The sequence below is a fragment of the Hyposmocoma kahamanoa genome, unplaced genomic scaffold, assembly GCF_003589595.1.
Source record: "Hyposmocoma kahamanoa isolate Upper Pololo Valley unplaced genomic scaffold, ASM358959v1 80, whole genome shotgun sequence".
NCBI lineage: Eukaryota > Metazoa > Arthropoda > Insecta > Lepidoptera > Cosmopterigidae > Hyposmocoma > Hyposmocoma kahamanoa.
In genome coordinates this window covers 4,223,837-4,249,166 of record NW_020654051.1, presented here as the reverse complement: position 1 = coordinate 4,249,166, position 25,330 = coordinate 4,223,837, and the positions used below count along the sequence as shown (strand labels likewise).

Genomic DNA, 25,330 nt, shown 5'->3' with positions numbered 1-25,330 from the left:
GAATGAATGAATGAATGAATGAAATATTCTTTATTGCACATAAAATTACAATTAAAATACAATACAATAGCTTAAGTATAATAGTAGTAGTAAGTCAATGTGCAACAGGCGGCCTTATTGCTATGTAGCAATTTCTTCCAGTCAACCTTAGGATAGACAATTCGGATATGCAAAAGGGGTGCAACCAAAGAATATCATCATAAGTACACTACATAATAAGTAATAATAAAAATATATACATATCCATAGATAGATATACATATACATACAAATAACAATAATATTAAATGCTTATATACTTTTAAAGGAAAAAGAAAAATCAAGTATAAATGTAGGAAATAAATGAAAGGATAGTAGAGGACAGACGAAATTTAGGAGTTGAGGAAGTGATCCTTGACACGATGTTTAAAGGTATCAAGAGAAGGGGATCGTCGAATCGATTCAGGGAGAGAATTCCACAATCTGATCGCAGAAATGGTAAAAGAGTTGGAATAAAAGTTAGAGGTATGAGAGGGCAAGTTAAGTAAGAGAGTATCAGAGGAGCGAAGGGGACGACAGAGTGTAGAAGAGTGGAAAGTAAAGCGATCTTTAAGATAAGAAGGCGTAAAGGGATAGAACAGAATTGAATAGAGAAGTGAAAGGATATGAAGATCTCTACGCCGATGAATGGGCTGCCATTTAATTTGTGTGCGAAATTGGGAGACATGGTCAAATTTACGTAGTCCGAAGATGAACCTAACACACATATTTTGGAGCCGTTCCAATTTATTGAGCAGAGTTACTGACAAATCTGGGTAGCAAACATCTGCATAGTCCAGTATCGGGTGGAGTATGCTCTGGGCCAGAGTAATTTTGGTTTTAGTCGGCAAAAAGTTTTTAAGCCTTCTCAGAGAGAAGTGCGCACCAAACACCTTCCTGCTAACCTCAGCAACGTGCGGCTTCCAAGTCAGACATTTATTAAAAATTACCCCCAAATTCCTGACTGTATCCAAATAAGGAATACAAACACCATCGAAAACCACAGAGGGTAAGGAGTCTAGACTAAAACGAGAATTGAACCAAGTGCTACCTATAATAATCGATTGTGTTTTGGATGGGTTAACTTTAAGGCCAAAGGATTGACTCCATTGACGAATGGATTCAAGGTCCACATTGGTTGTATTAATGGCACGTGGTAAGTCTTGAATAGACGACTGGGTGTAAATCTGGAGGTCATCAACATAAAGATGATAAGAAGAAGTGAGGGATTGTGTGATAGAGTTAATAAACAAAGAAAATAAGAGAGGAGAAAGGACGCCACCCTGCGGGACTCCGGCGGAAATATCGCACCACGTAGAGAAAGAATTCTCATAGCGTACACACTGCCGACGTCCACAGAGGTAGCTTCGAAACCAATCAATAACTGCTGGAGATATGTTAAGAGTACGCAATACCTCCAATAATAGGTCAAAGTCAACACCATTGAAGGCATTACTGAAGTCAAGGAGTGTCAGCACAGTCAATTGTTGGTTTTCCATACCCAACCGGATGTCATCAGTGATTTTCGTGAGTGCAGTAGTCGTACTATGACCAATGCGGAAACCAGACTGGAGAGGATTGAAAAGGTTGTTCCTGTTTACGAAATTAGTCAACTGAGAATGAACAAGCCTTTCTAGGACTTTCGACAGGAAAGGAAGAATTGAAATAGGACGGTAGTCTGAAGGGAAACTTGGTTTGGTTTTTTTCGGTAGTGGAATGACATAAGCGTCTTTCCAGGCAGTGGGGAAAACACAGGTAGAGACAGATTTATTAAGGATTTTAGTAATGACGGGAGTGAGGAGATCGAGGAGGGGAATGATCATATTACGACTAATGCAATCACTGCCTACAGCATTGGAAACGATAGCTAAAACGTTTTTCTTAACATCACAGTCAGTAAATTGATTAAGAACAAAAGATGAATAGTCAGAAGTTGGTAATGATGAAAGATATAGCAAAGTGTTGTTTTTGACTGAACAGTCAAAGACAGGCGCAGATGAAAAGTGATTGTTAAGGTTATCTAGATTCAGGTCTAAAGAAGAATTACTACTATGAGATTTACCAACTCCAAGCGACTTAAGGAAATTCCAAATTTTAGTGGGGTTACCATTTTCGATGGATGTGTGGATGTGGTGTCGCTGAGCGTCCCTAATCAATGTGTTGCAGCGATTTCTGATTCGGTGATATTTTTTGCAATTCGCATCAGATGGTTCAATTTTGTACCTGGTTTTCGCACGATTCTTCTTCTCCATATAACTTCGAAGGTCACTACTCAGCCACGGTGCAGGAAGGTGCCTGATACGAACGGGTCGAACTGGTGCATGTACGTCATAAAGGTGAGTCAGTAGCGATGTAAATAACTCGACTTGTTCATCCACCGAACCAACACTATCCACTACTGACCAGTCAACTCTACTCGCGTCTTCACGCAATCGATCTACGTCCATGGCTCCGAAATTGCGTTGTAGGAGAATTTTAGGCTTAGCCTTGGGCACGCGCACCCTATACGACAGGTACACGAGGTCGTGATAGGAAAAAGCATCGGCCGTGAATTGACCATGCTTGGTGACAAGTTCGGGAGAAGAGACTGCTATGAGGTCCAGAAGAGAGGGAGTACAGTTAGGAAAATGATGCGTAGCGTTAGATGGAAGAATATGTAAGTTAGCGGAATTTATAACAGAACGAAGACTGCTCGAACGTGAATCATTTTTAAGAAGGCAAGTATAAAAATCACCCATCAAAATGGTATGATCATATGAAGGAGCAAAGTCTTCAAGGAGCTTTTCAAGAGCGGAAAAGTAGTCAATTCTTAGAGATGGGCAATAGTAAACTCCCAGAAGTAGCTTATGATGAGACAAAGTAACTTCCAAAAACAGATGTTCTACGTAGTGACATGTTAAGGAATATGAAAAAGCTAAAACGTTGAATTTAAATTGTAATGTCATCGCAGTACTGTACATTTTTAATTAATACGAGGAATAAAAATAAACTAGCTGTTCTTGATAGTCGTCTTCACAAAGTCACAAAATCATTTAAGGGGCAATGTATACGCTTCTATAACAAAATTCCGGTTGATATACAAAATTTGTCATTCACGAGGTTTAAAACTATAGTGGAACAAAAACTTTATACTAAAGGCTATTACAACTTCTGCATACTTGGATGACAAAAATCCGTGGTAGTAACCCGTTTAGCTCATGGAGGTAGTCTCGCTCTCTGATGTTTCAAATAAAAAAATATATATTGTAAATATTAAATATGTACAAATGTTATTTACAAAGAGCAACACCTAGAGTTTGTTGCTCATTCTTCTCAGGGCAATCTGCTCTGCGAATGCGCGGTAGAGTTTAACCAATGTGACGATTTCAAGTGTTACCTATGAAATAAAGATTATTTTGATTTTGATCAGAAACTTAAATTTGCGACTTATGAGTACGTTTACCAATAACATTAATTATATCTGTTAAAGACGATACAAACTGTTTTATGGTGGCCACAGTGATTTCTTGCATGTCCTTTTCATGGGATTCTGACTTTGAAATGACAAGATCAATAAGTTCAAAATAGTCTGACGATTTTAAGAAATAAGTACAGTTTGTGTTTTAACACTTACAATATAGTCCTCGGTAGCTTCGTCATTGGGTTTGCCCAAGTTGTAGTCTTTGTTACAGTACCTGTCCGTGGCAAAGCCAGACGTCCATAACCTCAATGTTTCTGAAATACAAAATATTCTGTTATATACAATATATTTTATTACATGTCCAGAATGATTTCTTCGTAGGTACCACTAGTTTAAGATCCAGTATGAAAAAACAGATGAAAACTCCCAAGCAAGCGACTGCAGTACTAATGAATATCTTTTCGTTTATTCTAATTTCCATGATTAACTATTAGCAAAATTATTTTAATTATTTTTTAAATAAAATACTGTAATAATTATGTTAAATACACACATCAAAAGTGTCTAGGGATCAAGTACGTTTAAGAGTATTGCTGCAATTAGGGTTAATTATATTAACTTTTTTGTATCGCTATTGATACTTTTTAGTGAGTTTGAACATTTAAATAAGGAATATTGTTTAAAATTCGATAATAAGAAGAAAATCGATTGTCAACGTGGTTTTGTATAAAAATGAGTTATAGCGTTTTGACAAAATCATTACAATATCTGCATCGGAACCGAAACAATTTACATTATTATGGAGAGACGGCATCATTTAACCCGAGAAGTGATGATGCGAGCCGTCGGAATGTTGGAAGTTGGTTCCAGGCAACGTGCTGTGGCTTTCACTCTTAACACTACACAGAGCGTCATAAGTCGCCTCTGGACGCGCTATCGCATGACGGGCAGCGTGGCCGAGCGACATGGAGGACGATCTCGCATCACGACTCGCAGACAGGACCGGTATATCCAAAATACTGCTCGACGGAATCGTACCATGACCGCCATGATGTTGGTTACGAGGCTCCACAGCTCCTCAGGCTTGCTAATAAGCGATCAAACAATCCGAAATCGTTTACGTGAAGTGGGTCTGCGATCCCGAAGGCCGCTCAGAGTTCCACCTATTGCACCCTGCAATCGCAGGACCCGTTTACGATGGGCTCGCGAACACAGAAACTGGGAGGAAGAAGATAGATAGATAGATAGATAGATAGATATATTTATTTGCAAGCATACACGGTAAGTAGATTACAATTATTACATTATATGTACAAATACAAAAGTTCAGCGTGTTGCGCCAGCAATTGGCATGCAAATATTATTGACTTTACATATCAAATTACATTAGAAAAAAAAAAATAATTAATCAGTTGAAATGATGAATACAAATAACAAAAACAAAATATAATAAAATAGGAACGCATGTCAATACAAATACAATTAAAACTTACATAGAGGGTCACAATCTTCAAAATTTATATGTCAAGAACTCATGCGTACTATAAAAACAATTTGTCACAAGCAAGTCAAACAGCAATTTCTTAAATCTAGGTGTAGGTAACATTTTCATATCGTCAGGTAATACATTATATAATTTTATGCACATGTTATAGCAATTCCTTTGGAACAATGTCGTAGTGTGTATATGTTGGGTCAAACGATTGGGATAACGGGTCAAAAAAGGAGCGGTATTGGCAATAAATAATTGTTTATGGGTTTTGACAAAATTACACGTTTCATATATATATAAAGAAGGAATGGACAGTATTCTTAGATTTATGAATAGAGGTTTGCAGCTATCTCGTGGACCTGCACCACACATTGCTCTTACGCACTTTTTCTGTAGTATGAAAACTCGATCCATGTTTACAGAGTTACCCCAGACTACAATTCCATACCGCAGAGTCGAACACACGTAGCCGTGGTAAGCTATCAGAGCAGTTTTCTGGTCACAGGTATTTTTAAGTCTGTAAAGTGCGAAAACAAATCTGTTGATTTTTTCACAGACTGACTCTACATGCGCTGTCCAGGTGAGATGTGTATCTAGCATGATACCGAGAAACTTCGTTGTGGTCGACTCTACTATGGGACTATTGTTGTGTATTATGAAGAGTTTTACAGGATTTTTATTACGGTTTAAAAATTGCAAGAACGTAGTTTTGGAGAGGTTCACTTGAAGATTATTGGATTCCAACCAATGTACCACTCGTCTGACGGTTTCATTTATTTCGAATTCCAAATCAAGTGTCGGCTTTTTGTACACAATAAAAAACTGAAGACTGAAGACTGGCGCTATGTGTGCTTTTCGGATGAATCTCGCTTCGGTATGAGACCGGATACAAGACGTACTCGAGTTTGGAGAACATCTGGACGTCATGAACGTTTGAGATATTGTCAGGAAGTTCATCCATATGGTGGGGGAACAATAATGATATGGGCCGGTATTTGGATCGGCGGAAGAACCGATCTCATTTGGATCAGGGGTAACCTCAATGCTCAAGTTTACACAGAGAGGATTGTTTCAGATGTTATCATCCCTTTGCGAGGCCAGTTGGGTGATTCATTTCAACTAATGCATGACAACGCACGTCCACACACGGCTAGAGTCGTAACACGCATTCTTGCCGAAGCTCGTATCAACGTTCTGCTGTGGCCTGCTCAATCGCCAGACCTCAATCCAATTGAGCACGCATGGGATATGCTTCAAAGAAGAGCTGTGCCGAGTATGTATACCGTACATACTCTACAACAATATTTTGACTTGTTACAAAACACATGGGCGGCCATTCCTCAAAGTGATTTTGATGAACTCATCTTAAGCATGCCAAATCGCTGTAATTGTGTGATTCGTGTTAATGGTGGAAATACAGATTATTAATTTTCTTATCTTTACAATAAAAATGAGCAAAATCATCATTTTCGCCATTTTTTGTCATTTAATTGACGCCGTTAATTTGAGTTTTTTCCCACAATTTGCAAAAACATCAATTTTAGTTTATTTTTATTAAATATAGGGGTAAGCGGTTAAATAAAACATAAGCATTAATGTAAGAAGTCGTCCTGGAAGACTGGATTTGGTAAATATTGCTTAAATAATTGTTATTTCAAAAATATTCACTTGATCTCTAGACACTTTTGATGTGTGTATATGTATGTATCGTAAATTGGAATGTTCTTTGGAAAATAGGTTAGGTAACTATGGCGAAACTATACTAGACTTAACTGGTGACTTTACCGTCTCAGTCAGCCGTGACAAGAAATATTGGAACAAAATAAAAGCATTGGAAGTATGTACCTTAAACCTTGATTTCTTTTGGAATCGCTGTCGCCAAAACTCTCACATTCATAATTTGAAACATTACGAAATCTTGAATAATGATTGGTCGTAGTTTCAAATTTAAAAAGATATATCGAATTCTGAACTGTTAATATAATTTAAACTTTGCCCTGTTGGCATATCGTTCAAAGTTCAATACCTAGATATGATTACCTAGTTTTGATTTTGTATTGAAATTTCAATTAATGTGCTGCCATCTAGCGGTTAACAGCCGAATGACAACGAATCTGAGATGTTTACTTAGCTGTCCAAAAAAAGAAGCAACTGTGGTCGAGAATGCAACAGCATAAGATTTAATTTCGTTTCTTGTAATAAAAAAAATGATTACGATAAATAGAAAATGGAAAATTTATAAAGTTAAATAAAACAAGAATTAATGATGACTGAAACACCGCCATAGATAATATTACAAGAGCGATCGTCATTTTTGCACTCCAGAAGAGCAAAATAAAACATTTTTCTACGGTTTTCGAAGTATTGCGCGAGATTATTGACACGATCATAACGTACAAAGCAAAAATGGAGGACTGAGCTCGCGTTTGCGGAACTCCGCCATCTGTTGCATGCGTACCTACCACGCAAACTAACCACTTTTACTAAATCGAAAATTTAGGCCGCAGCAAAACCGACATTTGATTTTCATTATGTAGATGTTTCCGCAACCAGTATGAAAGAAGATTTTTCATCGTGCCCCTACCTGAAACCACCATATCCATATATACCATATTCTGTATAGAATTGTAATCAAATTTTCCGTTGTTCTTGGCCTCGTTCTCCCTGATTTCCTGGTATAGTTTCTCTTGGACGTCAGGGTTGACAGAGAGCTCATATAGCAGGAACGTCATAGCAGAGGATACGCCCTCGAAGCCAGCTATGAAGAACAGGATGACTTGGGCGCACAAGTCGTCGTCGGACCAAACTATAGATAATAATAATTGCAGTGTAAACAAAACACCTTTAAATCCATTGACTTACAATTATATGGACGTCGGGTCCGCGCTAAAAAGTGTCCGAACTTATAGGGCGTTAAAATCGTATACCGAGCGTCATTCACGCTTCAGTCTTCGTTTGTTCGACTGACAGCGAAGCAAGCAAAATTAGACAGTACTGCGATGACATTACAATTTAAATTCAACGGTTTAGCTTTTTCATATTCCTTTACATGTCACTACGTTTAAATAGGTTGACTTGGGACATTTTTTCGTGGTTTTTGTATTAGACCCGTCGTCCATTTATTTGTAAGTCAATGTTTAAATCATATAAAAATTCAAAAAAACACAAACAACATTCCCAGTTCAGAAGTTCAGGTGCATGTAACACCTGAACTTCTGAACTATCTCTAGGCAGTAGTTTCGTTGGGTAAAATAATTAAAGAACTATTAGTAGAGTTCTTTTAAAAGAGTTCGCGTTCAGGGAAGTACTGCCATCTTCCCTATTTCAGTGAGTATTACAGCGTTCCGGTTTTGCAAGGTAAGGGTGCTGGTGAAATTACAGGTACATGGGACTTATCAACTTATGTCTCAGGGTGATGGGTGCAGTGCCCCTCGGATAGCAGATGCCCCTAGCTTCAAAACTAATCATTTGAACAAGTTTGTATTGAACACCGTACAGAATATTCGAAATATGGACTAGCACGCAAATTAAATTTTGAATTTTATATGAAATAATAAATGACATTTAGAGTTACTACGCGACGTATATGTGTGAGCCAGCGCGACGTATGACCCTTCGACGCCACGTCGCGTCGACGCTGTGCTTGCGTTGTTAAGACACTGACGCTCGAAAGACGCGTGTGGAGGTCTCTGATTTAGAGCTCCAGCGCTAGATTGCGGTCTGATACTCATAATAGAAGATTTTAGCTCTTTTGATGATCCCTTCTTTAAATGATTGCTAACATTGTCTAAGTCAAAATTAGAGACACCATTTCAGAATTGAAAGTTATACCTATTGTAATATGACATACCCCTGTTGATTTGCTTCTGGCCAACGAATGACTCCTCGACGGTGGCGAAGCCGGCGTCCTTGTCGCGGCTTGATTTCTCGTCGTAAGTCAATTTTCCTGTAAATTTAAAAGAGAAAGTGTACAAACCGAACCCGACGAACTTTTTTTTTATAACATCAAGTGACGATACGAACAAGTCGTGCGCCTGATGGTAAGCTACACACCTGTCCATAACAGTTACAATACCTTCTACTCAGAGCTTTAAATTGCAAAGATCTGAGACTGCGCCCGATACCCTGAGACATAAGTTGACAAGTCCCATGTGCCTGTAATATCACCAGCACCCTTACCCTTCAAAACCGAAACACAATAATGCTGACATTACTGCTTGGCGGCAGAAATATGTAAGGTGGCAGTACTACCCTGGACAAACTCTTCCACAAGGAGCTCGACTGCTACTAAACTTACCGATTTAAATTACTGGATGACTTTAACTTACCGATATAGAATATAAAATTCAATTTTGAGTGCGTAACATTTTTTATTGTAATTGCATATTATTATATAGCATACTGGTTTTGCGGGGCACAGTAAAACTATACATATATACTCATTTGGTAACTCAGCTCTTAACAACCATAAATAAATGAGTCATGAAAATACAATGAGTCTTAATTCCTATATCGCATGACCAGCTACATCAAACGAACTGGCTGTTGACAGCCGTTTATTAATATTGGACAATTGACTTATTTACGTCGCAGTAGCGCACGTCTTATGAACAAGGCACGACCGACGTCAAAAATGCTAGACGCCTTTGGTAGTCTATTTTTAAAAACCTGTCCACCTGCACCTTGTTTGACCTGGGTGTCGATTCAGAACTTCACGATAACTCAGTTGTCAACCGATTCGATTTTAATTGTACGATTAAGTTTAATTCATAATTTCCATAATTGTTACCTTTCTTAGCTTCCATTAGCAGATGTATCATATCAGGTCGAATTATCTGTTCGAGCTCTCTGTTCTTCATCGTATTCACCACTAGCGCCCTAAAGAAATTCTGCACCGACTTGGGGAATAAAGTCCATTTGAACACCTAAAATATGTTTTTAAATATTTTAATAAATAGACACGCCAAAAATTTTCATTATTTTCTAATCTATCGAGGAAAAGTAACTTTTTTATGTAAAGCAAACCTGCGAACAGGTTCAGCCTAATGGAAATTGCTTATACCTGAATAATAAATTGTCTGTAAAATACTAATACGCATGACTATATTACTGATATCATGATCAACAACATTTGTTCCATTAAAATTTTCCAAGTAAGTTTTTGTTGTACTATCTGACAATTTTTAGATTTGTATTTAGTAGTTGAAGATCCCACGACACCAACAACCTCCACTTCTGCGTTTTGCATCGGATGGGTATTTACGCTAACGCTTTCTTTTGTCACAGCACAGAGTTAGCGCCCAGTACGAGGAGAAAGTTTTCGCGCGACCCCCCAGTTACCACGCCTTCATGTACATTAATGGCGAATCTGACTTCTATTTACTAGGCAACAACATTTAAATTCCTCGGAATAATTCGACAGCGGGCCGCCGCGCCGCGTAGACCAAATTCAAGCTAGTCTCGCCCGCGTGCCAGAGACGCTCATTTGAGTTAAAACGTAAAAGCTAAACCAATAGACCGTATTTTGCCATGACAGCGGGGGCAACGCGGATTCCGCTCGGCGACCGCGCGGCAGCCACGTGGCGGCCGCGCGGGGTGAGCGCGATGAAATTCGTGTCGAATAAACGCGCCCTTATTACTGTTTAGAACGATAGGGAGTGTTACTATAATCAAAACTAATGTAGAAAGATATGGGGCTGTTTAGAATGATCCCGGGTCGTCTGTCTCGTGCGCAGCTAACGCGTCTTAGTAGCGGTCTAGTTGAGGGCCTTAAGTGAGGAGACGCCCGGACATTGTCACGGACAAATCGACTAGTCCAAGCAAAGAAATAAACGGAGAAAAGTTAGACTTTGTTAATAAAGCAGTCTACTTGGGAGTGACCTTAGATAGTAAACTTCAATGGTTTCCACATATATCTTCCCTGGCCAGCAGATTAAGCTCCGCTGCATACGCAGTCCGCAGAATACGTGAGCTTACCGACGTTAGTACTGCTAGACTAGTTTACTTTAGTTACTTCCATAGTATAATGTCCTACGGGATTCTCATGTGGGGTAAAGCGGCAGATATTCAAACCATATTTGTATTGCAAAAACGAGCGATTCGTTCTGTGTACCGTCCAGGCTCTCGGGTTTCTCTCAGAGAAAAGTTTAAGGAGACTGGTATCATGACTGTGGCATCACAGTACATTTACTCAAATATTTTATATGCCCGTAAAAATATACATAATTTCAATAAGAAAGAAGATATCCATAATATTAACCTTAGAGCTAAGTCCAAACTCATGGTACCACGATTTCGTTTAACCAAGGTAAACAACTCTTTTATAGGGAACTGTATACGTTTTTACAATAAGATTCCGGAGCATATATTAAGTTTATCATTTCCTAAGGTTAAAAACTACATTAAAAATATTTTGATCGAAAAATCATATTACAAAATTGAAGACTACGTGTTAGATAAAGATGTATGGAAAGACGACACGGCTCCAGAATCCACACAAATTTGATTCAAAGTATACTCCATAGCATTTAAGTTTATTTGAAAAGAGCAATCCCTAGAGTTTCTTGCCCGTTCTTCTCAGGGAGGTCAGCGTAGTGAACGAGCAGTAGCTTAAATGTGACGATTTCAAGTGTAAATTTATTTTACCTATGGAATAAATAATCTTTGACTTTGACTTTGTTCCTTTGCAACTTTCATTATATCTCATTTAAATATTTTATAAATATTTTTGTCACATTGTGTTTTATTCTTTGCTTTATGTCATTATTGTTTAATTGATTATTTCATTAAGTATTTCATAGCTTTCATGTTTTATGTGTGTACTATAAAATAACCAATACTTCAGGTAGGTAAACATTCAATCATGCTTACAATGAAACGTACCTACAAGAACGTTACTTAATCTATGTCGAACTGAATCAATTGCATTGTGTTCTTGCATCTATTCTAAAATACAATGTTTTCCATTTTTTATTCCCGACTTCTAAAAATATACAAAAATATATTGACAACTAGGCATAAACTAAAACGCAAAATTATACTAGCAAAGTACCTACATGAACGGTTCTTCGTCGTCATTGGGGCAGCTTCCGCCATGCTTCTTTGAAGAAAATGCTCCACCTCTAAGGGTAGCAAACTACGGGATGAATCCGTTTCGAGCACTTGACTTTGACTTTGACATTGTCGAAGGACATTGTGACTGGCATCTCCGGCACTAGCCCGGAGAACAAGTCGAGGATAAGCTAGATATCCTCCACCAGCCGCTAAGGTTATTCGGATAGGAGAGACATCGTTTTTCGGCGTCGGGAAGTGAGCGTGCCTTACATCTCCACCACCAATGAGGAGATTTGGTAGTGGACTTAGAGTCGACGGCTTAGCGGTGCCAACCGCTAGTTGTGCAATACACAACGGTAAGTGAGCGTGCCTACGGCTCCGGTACCTATCTGAAAAATAGGGAGGGTACTGTACGTGCACCCGAGGCTGCTCACCCGAGACACTAGCCTCTCGAGAACCGGATGAAGTCAAGTGACAAAGGTCTGTGACAACCCTGTACATTGGCTGATCTGAGGTTAGGACCTGAACTTATAAGGTTCCTGTGCGCGCACATGTTGAAATGTCCTTCTCGTATACTCGAAGGGTCGGGAGGGAGAGTCACTATAATGAAAACTAATGTAATATTTATTGTATGAAAGAAAAATCTAATGAATTATTAAAAGTCATGGAACAAAAGTAGTTGTTTATGATGTCAGTAGTTTTTAGTATTTTACAAATAAGCGTGCATAAATATACCTGGAAGTATACTTAACACAGCAAATGCGTTACAGGGTTTTGGGGCATAAGATCGTAAGTCTCATGTCAATATGGTGGTGGTCGCTGGTGCTCCGTAACCTCCTATCCGAAATACGACAGTTTTATTTTGAGGTGAACTAAAATATAGGTATAGTACATATAAGTATAGGTGAGGTTTATTATGATTTCCATAGAAAATATTCGTTCCAAATTCACGATTACCTATAATAAATAGGCAATATACCCAAATTCGAGGTCGCGGGAAGCCGATGGATGCGGGCAGCGCAGGACCGATCGTCGTGGAGATCGTTGGGGGAGGCCTATGCCCAGCAGTGGGCGTCGTATGGCTGAATGATGATACCCAAATGTAGAATATTGTCTTACTGGAAATAATTTTGCTTCGTGCATAGGTATATTAGAGACAACTACAGTAATAACTAAATTGTGGAATGACCGCCAATAGATTACAATGACACTATAGATTTATTTTGATATATCCGAATGTCATGTTTGGTATACACGACCTTGGCTGTAATCTAGTATTTATGTGGTCTGTAACTGTAATACTTTGCTGGCTCTTTCTTGCGGACCGTCATTTCTTTTTTACTTTCCAATAACACATTTTTTTTTCATTCAACAATTCGTCAAAGCTCTAGAATACTTTTTTCCTAAAATATCATTATGTATTTAATATACGTCTTAAAAATATTATAACACAAAACCAACGTTTTATGATAATGCAAATCTTTAAACAATTACAAAATTTTGAACACAGTTATATCCACTTGCACCAATGCTTGCATTGCAAAGAATACTCATAATACATTGTTTCGTGAGTGGCTTATCAATTTATTTTGGTTTAAGACGTACTTAAGTTAGTGCCATTGGATATTAGTGTCCTTAGTTTTTATTTTAATTAGATTCGTACTGAAAACATTACAAACTTCGTTGAAAGACATTGATGGAGATTTTTAAAGATACTCACTCCAGCCACTTTCGGAAAAGAACTCAGTAAGAAAAACATGAGTATCTGACGAAACTTAAAGTATGCAACAGTTTTTCCCATTTTGTAAAATTGGTTGCCCTCCTTCATGTGAGAATCGACCTTCAGGCCAAACGCACAAGAAGCAATGACGTCATTCGTGTATCTGGTCGTTAGGTCTTTCACATCAACGTCCAAATAACCATCTATAAACAAAATAATGTATAAAAATGCAAACTTTACAAAAGGTTTCAATAATATTTCTAAATGTCCATGTCACTGAATCCGTTAGACTTTCGAAACTATAATTTTTAATAAACCGTTTTCAACTCAACATACATTATTATGTTAAACCGACGACAGCTGTATACGAAAAGCTGAAATAAATTACAACAGCTTCTTCACATAATTTGCACACAGTAGTAAAATAAAGATAGCCAAACCTGCACGATAAAGATAATTTTTACGAGTTAGTGATGAATTTCCAAGATACCCTTACGTTTGGACTCTTTGATTTTCTTCTGAAGACAGAGGTTCATTTGATCTCCAACCTCCACCATCAGTGGCAACATCATCTTCATTTTGGAACTGGTGAAAGCAGGGCTCAGGGTCGATCGCATGTCCTTCCATTCCTGACCTGTTGACCAAGAATTGTAAAATAGAAGATGGTATTTTTGCATATGCAACAACAAGTATGTACTTGTTTGACACCAAAAAGTAGTTTATGAGATGCCTTCGGATTACACTCGGTTCATTACTTTATACGGAAATGTAACATTGCAACGTAAAATAAGCGAGATATTCATATTGCTATATTAGAAAATGAAGACTTAGGTCCTCTTGAAAGAGATTTCTATAGAAAAGAGGCGGTACTTCTCTTCAATGATTGATCACGGAAGTGACATTGCGTCTTCACAATAATCGACTTGATCAGCTCGACGTCCTACACTAGCGACTTTACGGAAATGACCCAAGAAATGTAGACAGAAGAATTCTATAGAATAATGTTACCAAATTCACTGTCGTGTAATGTTTTCTCTACAGGTTTCAACTCTTTTGTTCTGATTCTTAAAGCTTATTTTAATAGACAGGGAGCGGCCTACAAAGACCACCAACAAGAGCTTCGGACATATCATTGTCACGTGAAAAGAGGTGCTTACACCTCTCTTTCCTCTATCCTAAAGGGCAAATCTTAATTCGCCCTTTGGGATGACTTCTTATGAGTAAAAGACATAAAAATTACGCCTTTGCTATGCAAGAGAGCTTGTAGGCGCCACCTGTGTTTCGGGATTAGAGTTACTGCACGTGTTCCTACATATGGCTCTTCCTACAAACAAGACAGCGAGATTTACATAGTTGATGCATTAATGAAATGGTATTTATGCTTTAAAGCGATCACTGACTTCCAAAACTTTGCAGAACATGGTTATTATATTGGTGTAGGAGAAAACGAAAATGTAACTTTTCCCACTTTAGTAGAAGTCCATAATCAGTGAAGATATTTACGATAATCCCAATTGCACACAGCAAGTAAAGCTACCTTTTAAAGAAAATAGATTCCTCCCAAAAAGCGGGTCGTAATCTTCACTGATGACAGTGTTGTGGTCCAGGAAGCTCTCGAATTCTTTTATGCAAATCTTCTTGATCAACTCGATATCTCTCACTTGCAGAAATGGCTTCGTGAACTGGAACGTACCGTAGAACCTATCAGAATAATTCAACAAAGAAATCACATTATTTTATTTATTACATCGAGCTTTTAGTAATTTAGTCTTAGAACGTAATGATTAGAAAATATAATACCTATAATGCTTTAGTGAGAAACTATATCATAAATTATTTATTTAATATGTGTATTTGTAGTTATTCTTCATATCTAAAATATCTTCAAATGTATTTGTGAAAAAGTAGCATTTTGAATTGAAAATATAGGTGATCTTGTTTTCCTATGAAACACTCGGTGCCAAAATAATCTGAACTGTCAAAACAGGCAAAAGTTCAAAGGCAAATGCTCTGATATTTCTAAGCTTTTATAAAATATTATAAAATACAATATTTTGTACAAAATATTATCTATTACTATTGTACAATTGGAATACATTTTATCATCTCATTATCGCACGTCATTAAAATTGATCAATATACGTTATTATTTGTAGACGTTCGTCAAGGGCTAATGCAATGCGATTGAATGGAAAAACGCTCAGTGATACAATAGTACTAAGAGGTAGTCAACAACAAATACGCGAAACGAGTATAATTATGTTCTATTCCGCAGACTTAAGGACTTGAGGGCAAGCGCGCACACATTATAGCATTTGTATGGCTGGTAAACAAATCTGACAACAAGAAGCTCGGAGTCTATTACTATCACATTAAATGCATAAGTCGGACTTTCGATTTCGAACCTGAATTCTACAGCGACATTACTGACACTAATTAGGTTGACACCCTAAAGCATAGCAAACATATGCCAGCTAAAGTCCAATCAGAGATTACCATATTTCAACGTTATGAGCAGTAAATCCCTTACCAAGCCTTCCAATAATATTTCCTGACTAAGACCGGCAAGATCCTCGACGCTATGTTGCGGAATTTTAAGTTGCTAATTTACAGTACTGGTGACACTGACCTCGCAACCCAGGAAAGCGGAAGCCTTTTTTATAATATCAAGTGACAGGATAAATAAGTCATGAGTCTGGTGATAAGCGACACGCCGGTCCATAACAGTTGCAATGCCACTCAAAGCTTTAAACCGCAAAGACCGGAGGCGCTGTGTGGCACTGTGTTGTCTCACAGTGGGTGCGAAACGGGTACAAACATTATGAGGTTGACCTCGAAATAAGCAGTGACGGTCTGAACACATGGACGCCGGAATGAACAGTCTTGACACTGAATAAAGGTCAATGAGAGTCTTTAACCGAGAAAGAGACATCTTACAGACTATCGAGTTGTTAGGTTTTCGAAATTGAATTTTTCATTACATTTTTGAATCTAAATCATGTGTATTTTTTCTTGCTTTCTTTTTTGATTTTCGAAATAACCATCTTTCAAGGCTCTTTAAAAGTCGACCTGCAGTCGAAAAAACTGCAGTTGAAAAACCCGGAACGCATTTAGGTACACATTTATTATTTTAAAGGTCTTCAACTACTTATTACTGATTGTTCCTTCGCTTTATATTTACGAAGCTGCCGCGTATGTCCGAATGCATCTACACTTGTTCACGCGAATTCCGAAGCGTACACAGTTTCCCTTGAAAGATGAGTTCACTTTATGCAATATAAATTGTGAAATTGCCAGTTTATGGTTATTTCTTAAATTAAAATTATGTATTTTGTTGTTTTCAGGGAATAAATGGATATTTTTTCGTACTTACATTACATTAGCGTAAGTATATTGGTAAGTTACTGTCAATACACATATAATATACAATTTTAATTTCCTTAAACAATTCTCTCAATGAGTCGCGACAACACAAATTATAAATATTCTTATTAAAAGGAAAGAAACCTAACTTAAGGTTTTTTATTCTTGTTAAACTGTACACAGTAGTGACATTATTAGTATATAACTAATGATAGGTTCTTTAAATTTGTCCCCTTTCCGTGTCGTGACTATTTAATATCAGCCGCCGAGGAGAGAGGACAGGGGGAAAACAAAGAATATAGACAGAAAGAAAGAAAATTTTGATAGGAAAGAGAGGAAGACAGACAGAAACTTGCAAACGAGTGCAGAAGAATAGCTCTGACTCCCATCCCGGCCGAGACCACAGTCATACCATAACGAACGCGCCAATACGGGACTCCGCGGCCACGGGTACGTAAAGCAGAGTCTGGAATCTCTCCTAACCTAAGGTTTGTTTTAAAATATTACTTGAAAAAGTTTTCCGAGGAAAATAATTTTCGAGATTATAAAAATTCGAGCGAACGTAATTTCAGACTTATCATAGATAACCATTAACAAGATTACTACTGTTCTGTACAATATTCAACATCCGCCTAAATAAGTACCTGTTAAGGTATTATGTCATGTGTGAATAAAAAGATAATAGTAAATAAACTGTGTACTGCGCACTACACGAGTCAATACTTTATAAAGGCGTGTGTCACGAGGTCATCTGGGTGTTTTAAAACTTTGAAGTACCGCTTACTGTACCAACAGTCTTGCATTTTACGGGACTTTAGTAGGCGTAGGCGGTAGATTAGTCTAACATGATGGTCATTCAAATTTAAATAATGGACTTTGTTTAAAACAGGGAGTAATGTCGATTTTAAAACTTCCATTCTCGTTATTTGAATTAGAGGGGACCGTGTTCACTAGTTGTGCGAACTATGCATTTATCCTTTGGACTGTAATCAACCTTATCATAAGTGTGTTTTATGATAATTTACAATACTAATCATGAAAATTGTCACATTGTGTTACTAAAACATGACGGTAACATTATCGGGTTATCTCAATAGATCTAGAAGTGTTATCAAAAATTAGCGTAATGAATTCAATTCTACACTAAGTATATTAGATCATAACGAATAGTGTACTAAAAACTTTTTTGTTTTTTTTAATACATCAAAGTTCGTAACTAAAGCACTTGTCGTTGTTGATTGAAGGATTTTTTTCTGAGTGTTCGATCTTTGTATTAATAATTATAACAAACTAGTGGAGTAATTTCACATAAAAATAATTGGATATCAATTCAATGAAAATTTAAATGCAGAAAAAGTTTTCCTACATTGACCCAACTGGGGGTCAAGCATGGGAGGTTAGAGATGGCGTTGGCAACACCACGGAGCTCACCAAGAACTATAAACAACCCAGTCAAAAGATTTATAACATTAATCAATTCTTATACTACACTTATGGTAATTTTTTTTTTATAATACAAGTAAAAGAACGAACAAGTCGTGCGCCTTGGACATTAGCTATTATTATTGTTACTAAGGCTATTGAAGCAAAAGCATAACGGCTATCAGTGGCCTCAATAACAAAGACAAGTGAAAGACTTGAAATAACTATTTCCGCGGTCGAGCGGTTACCATGCAGAACCCCAATTCTCCTAAATTTAAATCATCTCAGTTGTGAGTCGAGAGAGTGCCAACGGTTGGATTTTCAATGTTTGGTATTCTGCTAAAAGTTAAGAGAAGTGGCTTTTCAGTAGCTAGCCATCGAGCTACTATTCAACTGTCGTTGCAAGTTTTAGTATTCTACTCTTCAATGGCAAGTTGATGGCACGCCGACGACGGTGTAGTCTAATAATATTACATATATTTAATCCGAAAACTAAATTGTTCATTAAACGCGATAAAAATTAAGGTGTTATATATAGCATTATTAACATCGTCATAAGAGCATTGGTGCCTTTTAACTTTAAATAATAACGAAGTATCATCAGTAAACAATAACATTTCATGTTTTATACCCTCCACGAGTCTAGGTAAGTCATTAATATAAACTAAAAACAAAAAAGGACCTAGAATTGAACCTTGAAGTACGCTCATGCTAATTGCAGACCCTGATGATCTCGTACCGTTAACATGGACCTTCTGTACCCTTCCACCCAAATAGGATTTAAAAAGGTTCAGGTCACGGCCTGCCACACCATAATAGCTCAGTTTCCTGACCAAAGTATCATGGTGCACACAATCAAAAGCCTTGAAAAGGTCACAAGTATACACAAATAGCATCACATGTTGTGTGTATTAAGATATGCGCAGTAATGTCCTTGATAGTATTCGTAAGGCAACATCGACCGCTAGTGATTGAATGAATTAATGCCATTACCGCTATTCCACTTACACTCTATTGAGACTCAACTGCCACTGCGACTAGGTTTTAGCAGAGTAACAAATGTTATCATAACGGCAAACATAATCTCGGACGCAGAGGTCCCGAGTTCGATTTCCGTGGCAGGAGAAATATTTATATGGTCAATAATTATTTCATTATCTCGTGAATTTTCATGTAATTTGTCGTAAGCCATGTGTGTGTGTATTCATAGCACACGCGATAAAGGATTTCTGTAGTGTGAGGGTATGAGTGTGTGCGTTATTATTATTACAAATACTTTAAAATAACATAACGAAGTAATTAATTCTCATTAAAAACACTTACTTCTGATCAGGAAATTGGTTGTAAAACCTGGTGATTTGTTCAGCAAAATGCTCTCGTTTCACCAAAACGCTCAGCATAGTACCAAAAGGTGGGATGATCCCTGGTGTTTTCACACCCCGCCTTTTAAAGAAGCTGTACACTTGCCGGAAGTACAAAAGCACTGCGGCCACGAGACAACCCAACCATATCCAGACCAGCATCTGTGAGAATTCTCAAAGTTACTTTTATATTTCTAGAAAATAAATTACTACTTAGTTAAAAAACATAGATAATAAGTTTAAGAAACAATAATGTGTCGCAATTCAATGAGTTTACATTCGCTCGTTTAGCACTACCCAATTGTACTTCTCGTAATGTTACAGAAAATGGATTAGTTGATTTTTAATTCTATATTACGTAACATTTATTTAGATACTATTTATTTATTTATGGGTAGTACTTAACTGCTCGCCAAAAAAGCAAGTTTTTTCACAACCAAATATGCCGCATCCCCAACAGAAGTACTGATTGCACATCAAAATATTTACACGAAAAGAAAATTTATTTAGCATTATGTACGTACTAAAATTAATGCATAACATTTTATCGCAATGCATATCTAACATCTAAATAAATATCTAATATTTCTGGTACAAATTTATAAGAAAAAACATATCTATTTCACTAAACGGTACATTAATCTATCGGAATGAGATACCATTTTATTTGAGATAATGGCCTAATTGTACAATTTGTCCAAAACAATAAGAAATGAAACTATTTTTCCGGATTGAAATCGCGTATATTTGTGTTTTCAAACAAACCGACGTTTCGGGCCCTTTACAGGTCCCATGGTGACGGTTGACTGAGGTGGTACAGTCTTCAACCAGTTATGTCTAATATTAATGCAAACCACCCTATTTTTTCACTATAGTTACAATAGTTATTAATTAAAAACCTTATTTTTAATTTTACAAAGAAAACATTCCAATTTACGCTACGTTAAGTTTTTCAAATTATTTTATTGAATGAATTTTTATTAAGTTTAATTTATTATTAATTATTAATAGAAATTAGAATAAACTAAAACATATTAATTAGTACTGCAGTCTATGTCTGTTTGGGATTTTTCATTAGAGGAAATACTGGATCCCAAACTGGTGGTACGGAGAAACCATCTTCCCTGTTGAAATTAGGATGTTTTTTAATTTCAATGGCTTCTCGCAACATCCTGGGCAGATAACGGACTTCTTTTGCAGGGACCTGGGGTTTGTCAAACTGGACTTGTTTACGCGACGGTCTGCAGTCTGCGAGCATGTCATGGATAAACCTACACATTCAATGAAGTTAGTGTAAAGGGCCCGAAACGTCGGTTTGTTTGAAAAAACAAATATACGCGATTTAAATCCGGAAAAATAGTTTCATTTCCTATGTGTAACAATCGCGAAAACCTAAGAACTCGATACAAAACAATAAGATCAACAAAAAAAATTAAAATTGCACACAAACATTGCTACAAAGTCTAATGCTTGAAAATCGTAATTTTCTTTTTGGATTTGCAAGTAAAGGTTCAATTTAGTTCCAACATTATGAATTGCTTACTCCAGCTTTTTAAGCTCCAAAGTTTAAAACAAAAAATATGACATACATGAGCCAGTTCGCGAGCCCTATAACATGACTGTTTGCATTTAAAGTTTTCGAAAAAATGGGGGCGGTTTCATTTGCAAAGAGTTCTAGCTTGTTCTTTATTCAGGCATATTCTACCAGACTCAAGGTTGTATGCAAAAGCAACAACACATTATTATTAATTATAACATTATTTAAAAAGAAAGTATGACATTTTTTTTAAATAATGCAATATGTGTTTTTCGTTATATCTTAAATATATTTGTTGTACGTGATTCATTGTATAAACGAAGATAATTTGTGGAGCAACTTTTGAGAAAAATTATCGAGGCAACGCGAACCACGCCCCCATACCATATCTCCCCTTTTTTTCTATGTCTTTGAATCTAACACTTGTCTTAAATTCACGTTTAAAGCGACTTAACTCCGCTGAGAGTACTACATTAATATTGTGCCATGAGAGTAGGACTATCAAAAGACAATCTTAAATTAAATACAATATAGTCGTAAACATATAAAATCAAAAATATTTACCTTGTTAATTTTAATTCAACAGCTATAAAAAAATATGTTTCATAACACAATAATAAAGCGTCACGCGATTGACGTCTCGCCACAGTCCGTCGTTGTGGGTGCCGGGTTATTACTAAATTTGCTACAGCCGCGAGAACCGCTACAATGAATAATGCCCAGGATACATGAGGCTAGACTATACACAACTAGCTCTATTTCTAGGCTAGTAAGCTAGTGAGGAAGATAGTAAGCTAGTGTCTCAATCCCGGATAGTCTAATAGGATTGGGTCCTTTTCTTGCGCTAGTAGAGCCCCCACCACTGATTTTACTATCCTGGCTTGTGTACTAGCTTCATCTGACTGGCGAAGTTAGTATCCGATCGGCTAGTGTGCAGTGACGACAGTTCGTCCGGCCTGTTCTAACCGCTGCATAACATCGAACTAATGTTCACTTTTGGTCAAAAAACAACAATAGATATAAGATCGAATCTTAATTGTAAGATATTACGTGTAACTTGTTTTTGTTAATAAAGAAATTTCAAAATCAAAAATCAATCAATGACGACACTTTTTGTTTTCCCGCGAGTCTAAGACAATTAACATGCCAAAACTGAGTACCGAAAGTAATTTAAAACTTATACAATTGTATCGATGTTCCTAACATCTTTGGAATGCAACTTGAAATAAAATCATCGTACAAATATGAATCTTTGCGAGATTCAGTTTTACAAAAAATATATATGTCAAACAGAAGTAATAGTTTCAATCAAATTGTGTTTGTTTTACGAAACCTCTTCGTTATTTTCTACGTTACTCTACTTTTTGTACATTTTTGTTTTGACAAATGAGTTGAGATTAGTGCATGGACACAGAAAATTGCGGGTTTGGAAAAATACCCTTATTATGTATCTCGCGTTAATTACATGCGCAAACTGTATTAAGTACAATGACTCATTATATATGGGTATCTATCTTTTGTTTTGAGTTTTGCGAGATGTTTTTGGAGTCACTGTTCAAATTTCGTTTCGTTGCTGTTGATTTTATGCTTTGTTGTTGACTTTTTGTTTGGTCATTGGTGAATTTTTAATTTGTTGTGTAGTTTTTTTGTAACATTGTAACATAATATTTGAATCCTTTTTGTTCTGTTTATTATTTGTTATTAAACTATAATCTCTAAATTGATTCCCTCTTCCTTATAAATTATCTCGATAAGACATTTAAATCGACTTTTTTCATTCGATTTTATATCACTACATCTCCAGAAACTTCAAATCTCTAACCATGCTACGCAAAATAGGGATGAACGATTTTTTGCTTAGAAACGACTTTTTGGATCGTAATAGATCATATGCCTTTGAATCGATCCACAGATCGGATCGTGTGCTCTTGAATCGATCTCATAAAAATTTCAGAATTAATTTCGATAAAGAAAATAATTTTGACAGCCTTTTTGGCCTTGGTTACTTTAATTTACAGTGATATTAGACAGTGAGAAAAGACATTCAAATGGCACAGAAGGATCGAGAATCGCCAATTATTGTAGTACTTATTGTACTTGGATCCCGCCAAACTGCTTTTCTTGCAATTAATAAAAAATAGAGGTTCAGAAAGAAACTAGTTTGTTTAAATTATGAATATGATCTAGACTATTCGATTTGCCTTAATGTTGAATCGATTTACGTATACGATTTGCTTTAGTTGCAGTAGAGCTCCTTGTGAAAGAGTTCGTCCAGGGAAGTACTGCCACCTTACCTCTTTCTGCCTCCAAGCAGTAATGTCTCCCTAGTAGTAAATTATTAAAACACTGTTATATAATAAAACATTTTATTTAATTTAGAGTTTTTGATTAAAATATCTATTTCATATAACATTTTGGTCGAATGTACTTTTTGTAACGCACAGTAGATTCTTGTATAATATAAATTATAGGGTACCAGAGATGGTGTACCGTAATCGTTAACTTAAAAATTATACAAAAATATAGAAATTTTTCCATTGTATGGTTTCACATTTCATTAATAGTAAATGTCGAGTCATTATTTATTTATTTATACAAGTATACAGAGTAAAGTCATTAATTTCACTATATTGTTACATGGGCAATTCAGACAGTAGAAGTCCACAGATATGTATACAAAATTAGTATTAATTTTATAAACAAATGTTAACATCTAGTGAATAATATTTAAAATCTTCGAAACAATAACTAAAATCCAAGCGTTAATCTTAGTAATGCACATACCAATAATATAAATTTTACGTCAGTTAAGTGCGAATAAATAACACTGTTAAATATTGACATGAGAAACAGCAACAACCAGGACAACATCACCCAACCCTTTCGTAAATAGCGTATCGAAAGGCGTAACAGCGACTCTGAAGATGTCAATCTCGTAATGGACAGCAGCGAGGTCATTGTACTCACGGCACATACGGGTGAGGGGATTATAAAAGGATTATTGTAAATTCCATTTTATTTGTTATTACATTTTATTTTTTATTAGTAGATGTAGTTATTCACACTTTTAAATATAATATACTCCCGGACACATAATTCGGGCCACCTCGCATTTTTGTCGTAAAGGGCTCTACAAAAATAGTGTTATCATCGAAGAAAAAGTTTTGCCCCGGTTCTGCAAATCCAAATTCCCAACAAGGACTTACGGAAAAGACGTTTAGTATACTAGTTTCAAAATTGCTTAATAGTTTTTGATCATAGGAAATGAAACTATATTTCCGGATTTATATCGCGTATATTTGTTTTTTCAAACAAACCGACGTTTCGGGCCCTTTACAGGTCCCATGGACACGGTTTGAAAAAACAAATGTACGCGATTTAAATCCGGAAAATTAGTTTCATTTCCAATGTGTCACAATCGTGAAAACCTAAGAACTCGAGTTTTTGATCAATCAAACATTGTTTAAGCTTAGGGCACTTAATACTGAAAATGCGTGGCGGTTCGAATTATATGTCCGGAAGTGTATAACATATAGTACAATATAAAACATAGGAGTATATACAAAAATATGATAAACTTACCAATAGGAAGAAAAGTAACACGTTAACAACGCGTGTGTTAATAAAATTACTTGGACAATTTGCTGGTCTGCCACGCAGAGGTCCCGGGTTCGATACCCGGGCCGAGAGAAATACTTTCATGGCCTGCATTTATTTCTCTCTTGAGTTTGGATGTGATTTGTGGTTATCTGTGTATGTGTATATCCATGGCACACGCTATACATGATTTTCCTTAGCGCGGGGCTATGTAAGTTTGTGCGTTATTATTATACTTATAATTTCATATACAAACACAATTATACAAATAATTTATTGTTCTTGTCCACCTTAATAAAAGATTTTACAACGTAATTAATCTAAGGATCGTCGTACAGTTAAATTGTGAGGCGGAAGACTGATGTCT

The 25,330-nt window shown here is 36.5% G+C and overlaps 1 protein-coding gene across 1 annotated transcript in view; it reads right to left on the bottom strand.

Moving 5' to 3' along the window:
- LOC113233871 (cytochrome P450 9e2-like) overlaps positions 1-22,039 on the bottom strand; it is a 43,896-nt gene extending 21,857 nt beyond the window's left edge. The window contains exons 1-9 of the mRNA XM_026469095.1: positions 21,931-22,039; positions 19,792-19,991; positions 15,221-15,384; positions 14,180-14,317; positions 13,684-13,886; positions 9,700-9,835; positions 8,761-8,856; positions 7,495-7,716; positions 3,632-3,732 (exon numbers count right to left, since the gene is read on the bottom strand). Coding sequence (XP_026324880.1) covers positions 3,632-3,732; positions 7,495-7,716; positions 8,761-8,856; positions 9,700-9,835; positions 13,684-13,886; positions 14,180-14,317; positions 15,221-15,384; positions 19,792-19,991 — 1,260 coding nt within the window. The 5' untranslated portion in view covers positions 21,931-22,039. The remainder of the gene's footprint in view (positions 1-3,631; positions 3,733-7,494; positions 7,717-8,760; positions 8,857-9,699; positions 9,836-13,683; positions 13,887-14,179; positions 14,318-15,220; positions 15,385-19,791; positions 19,992-21,930) is intronic.
- Positions 22,040-25,330: the final 3,291 nt, after the last annotated feature.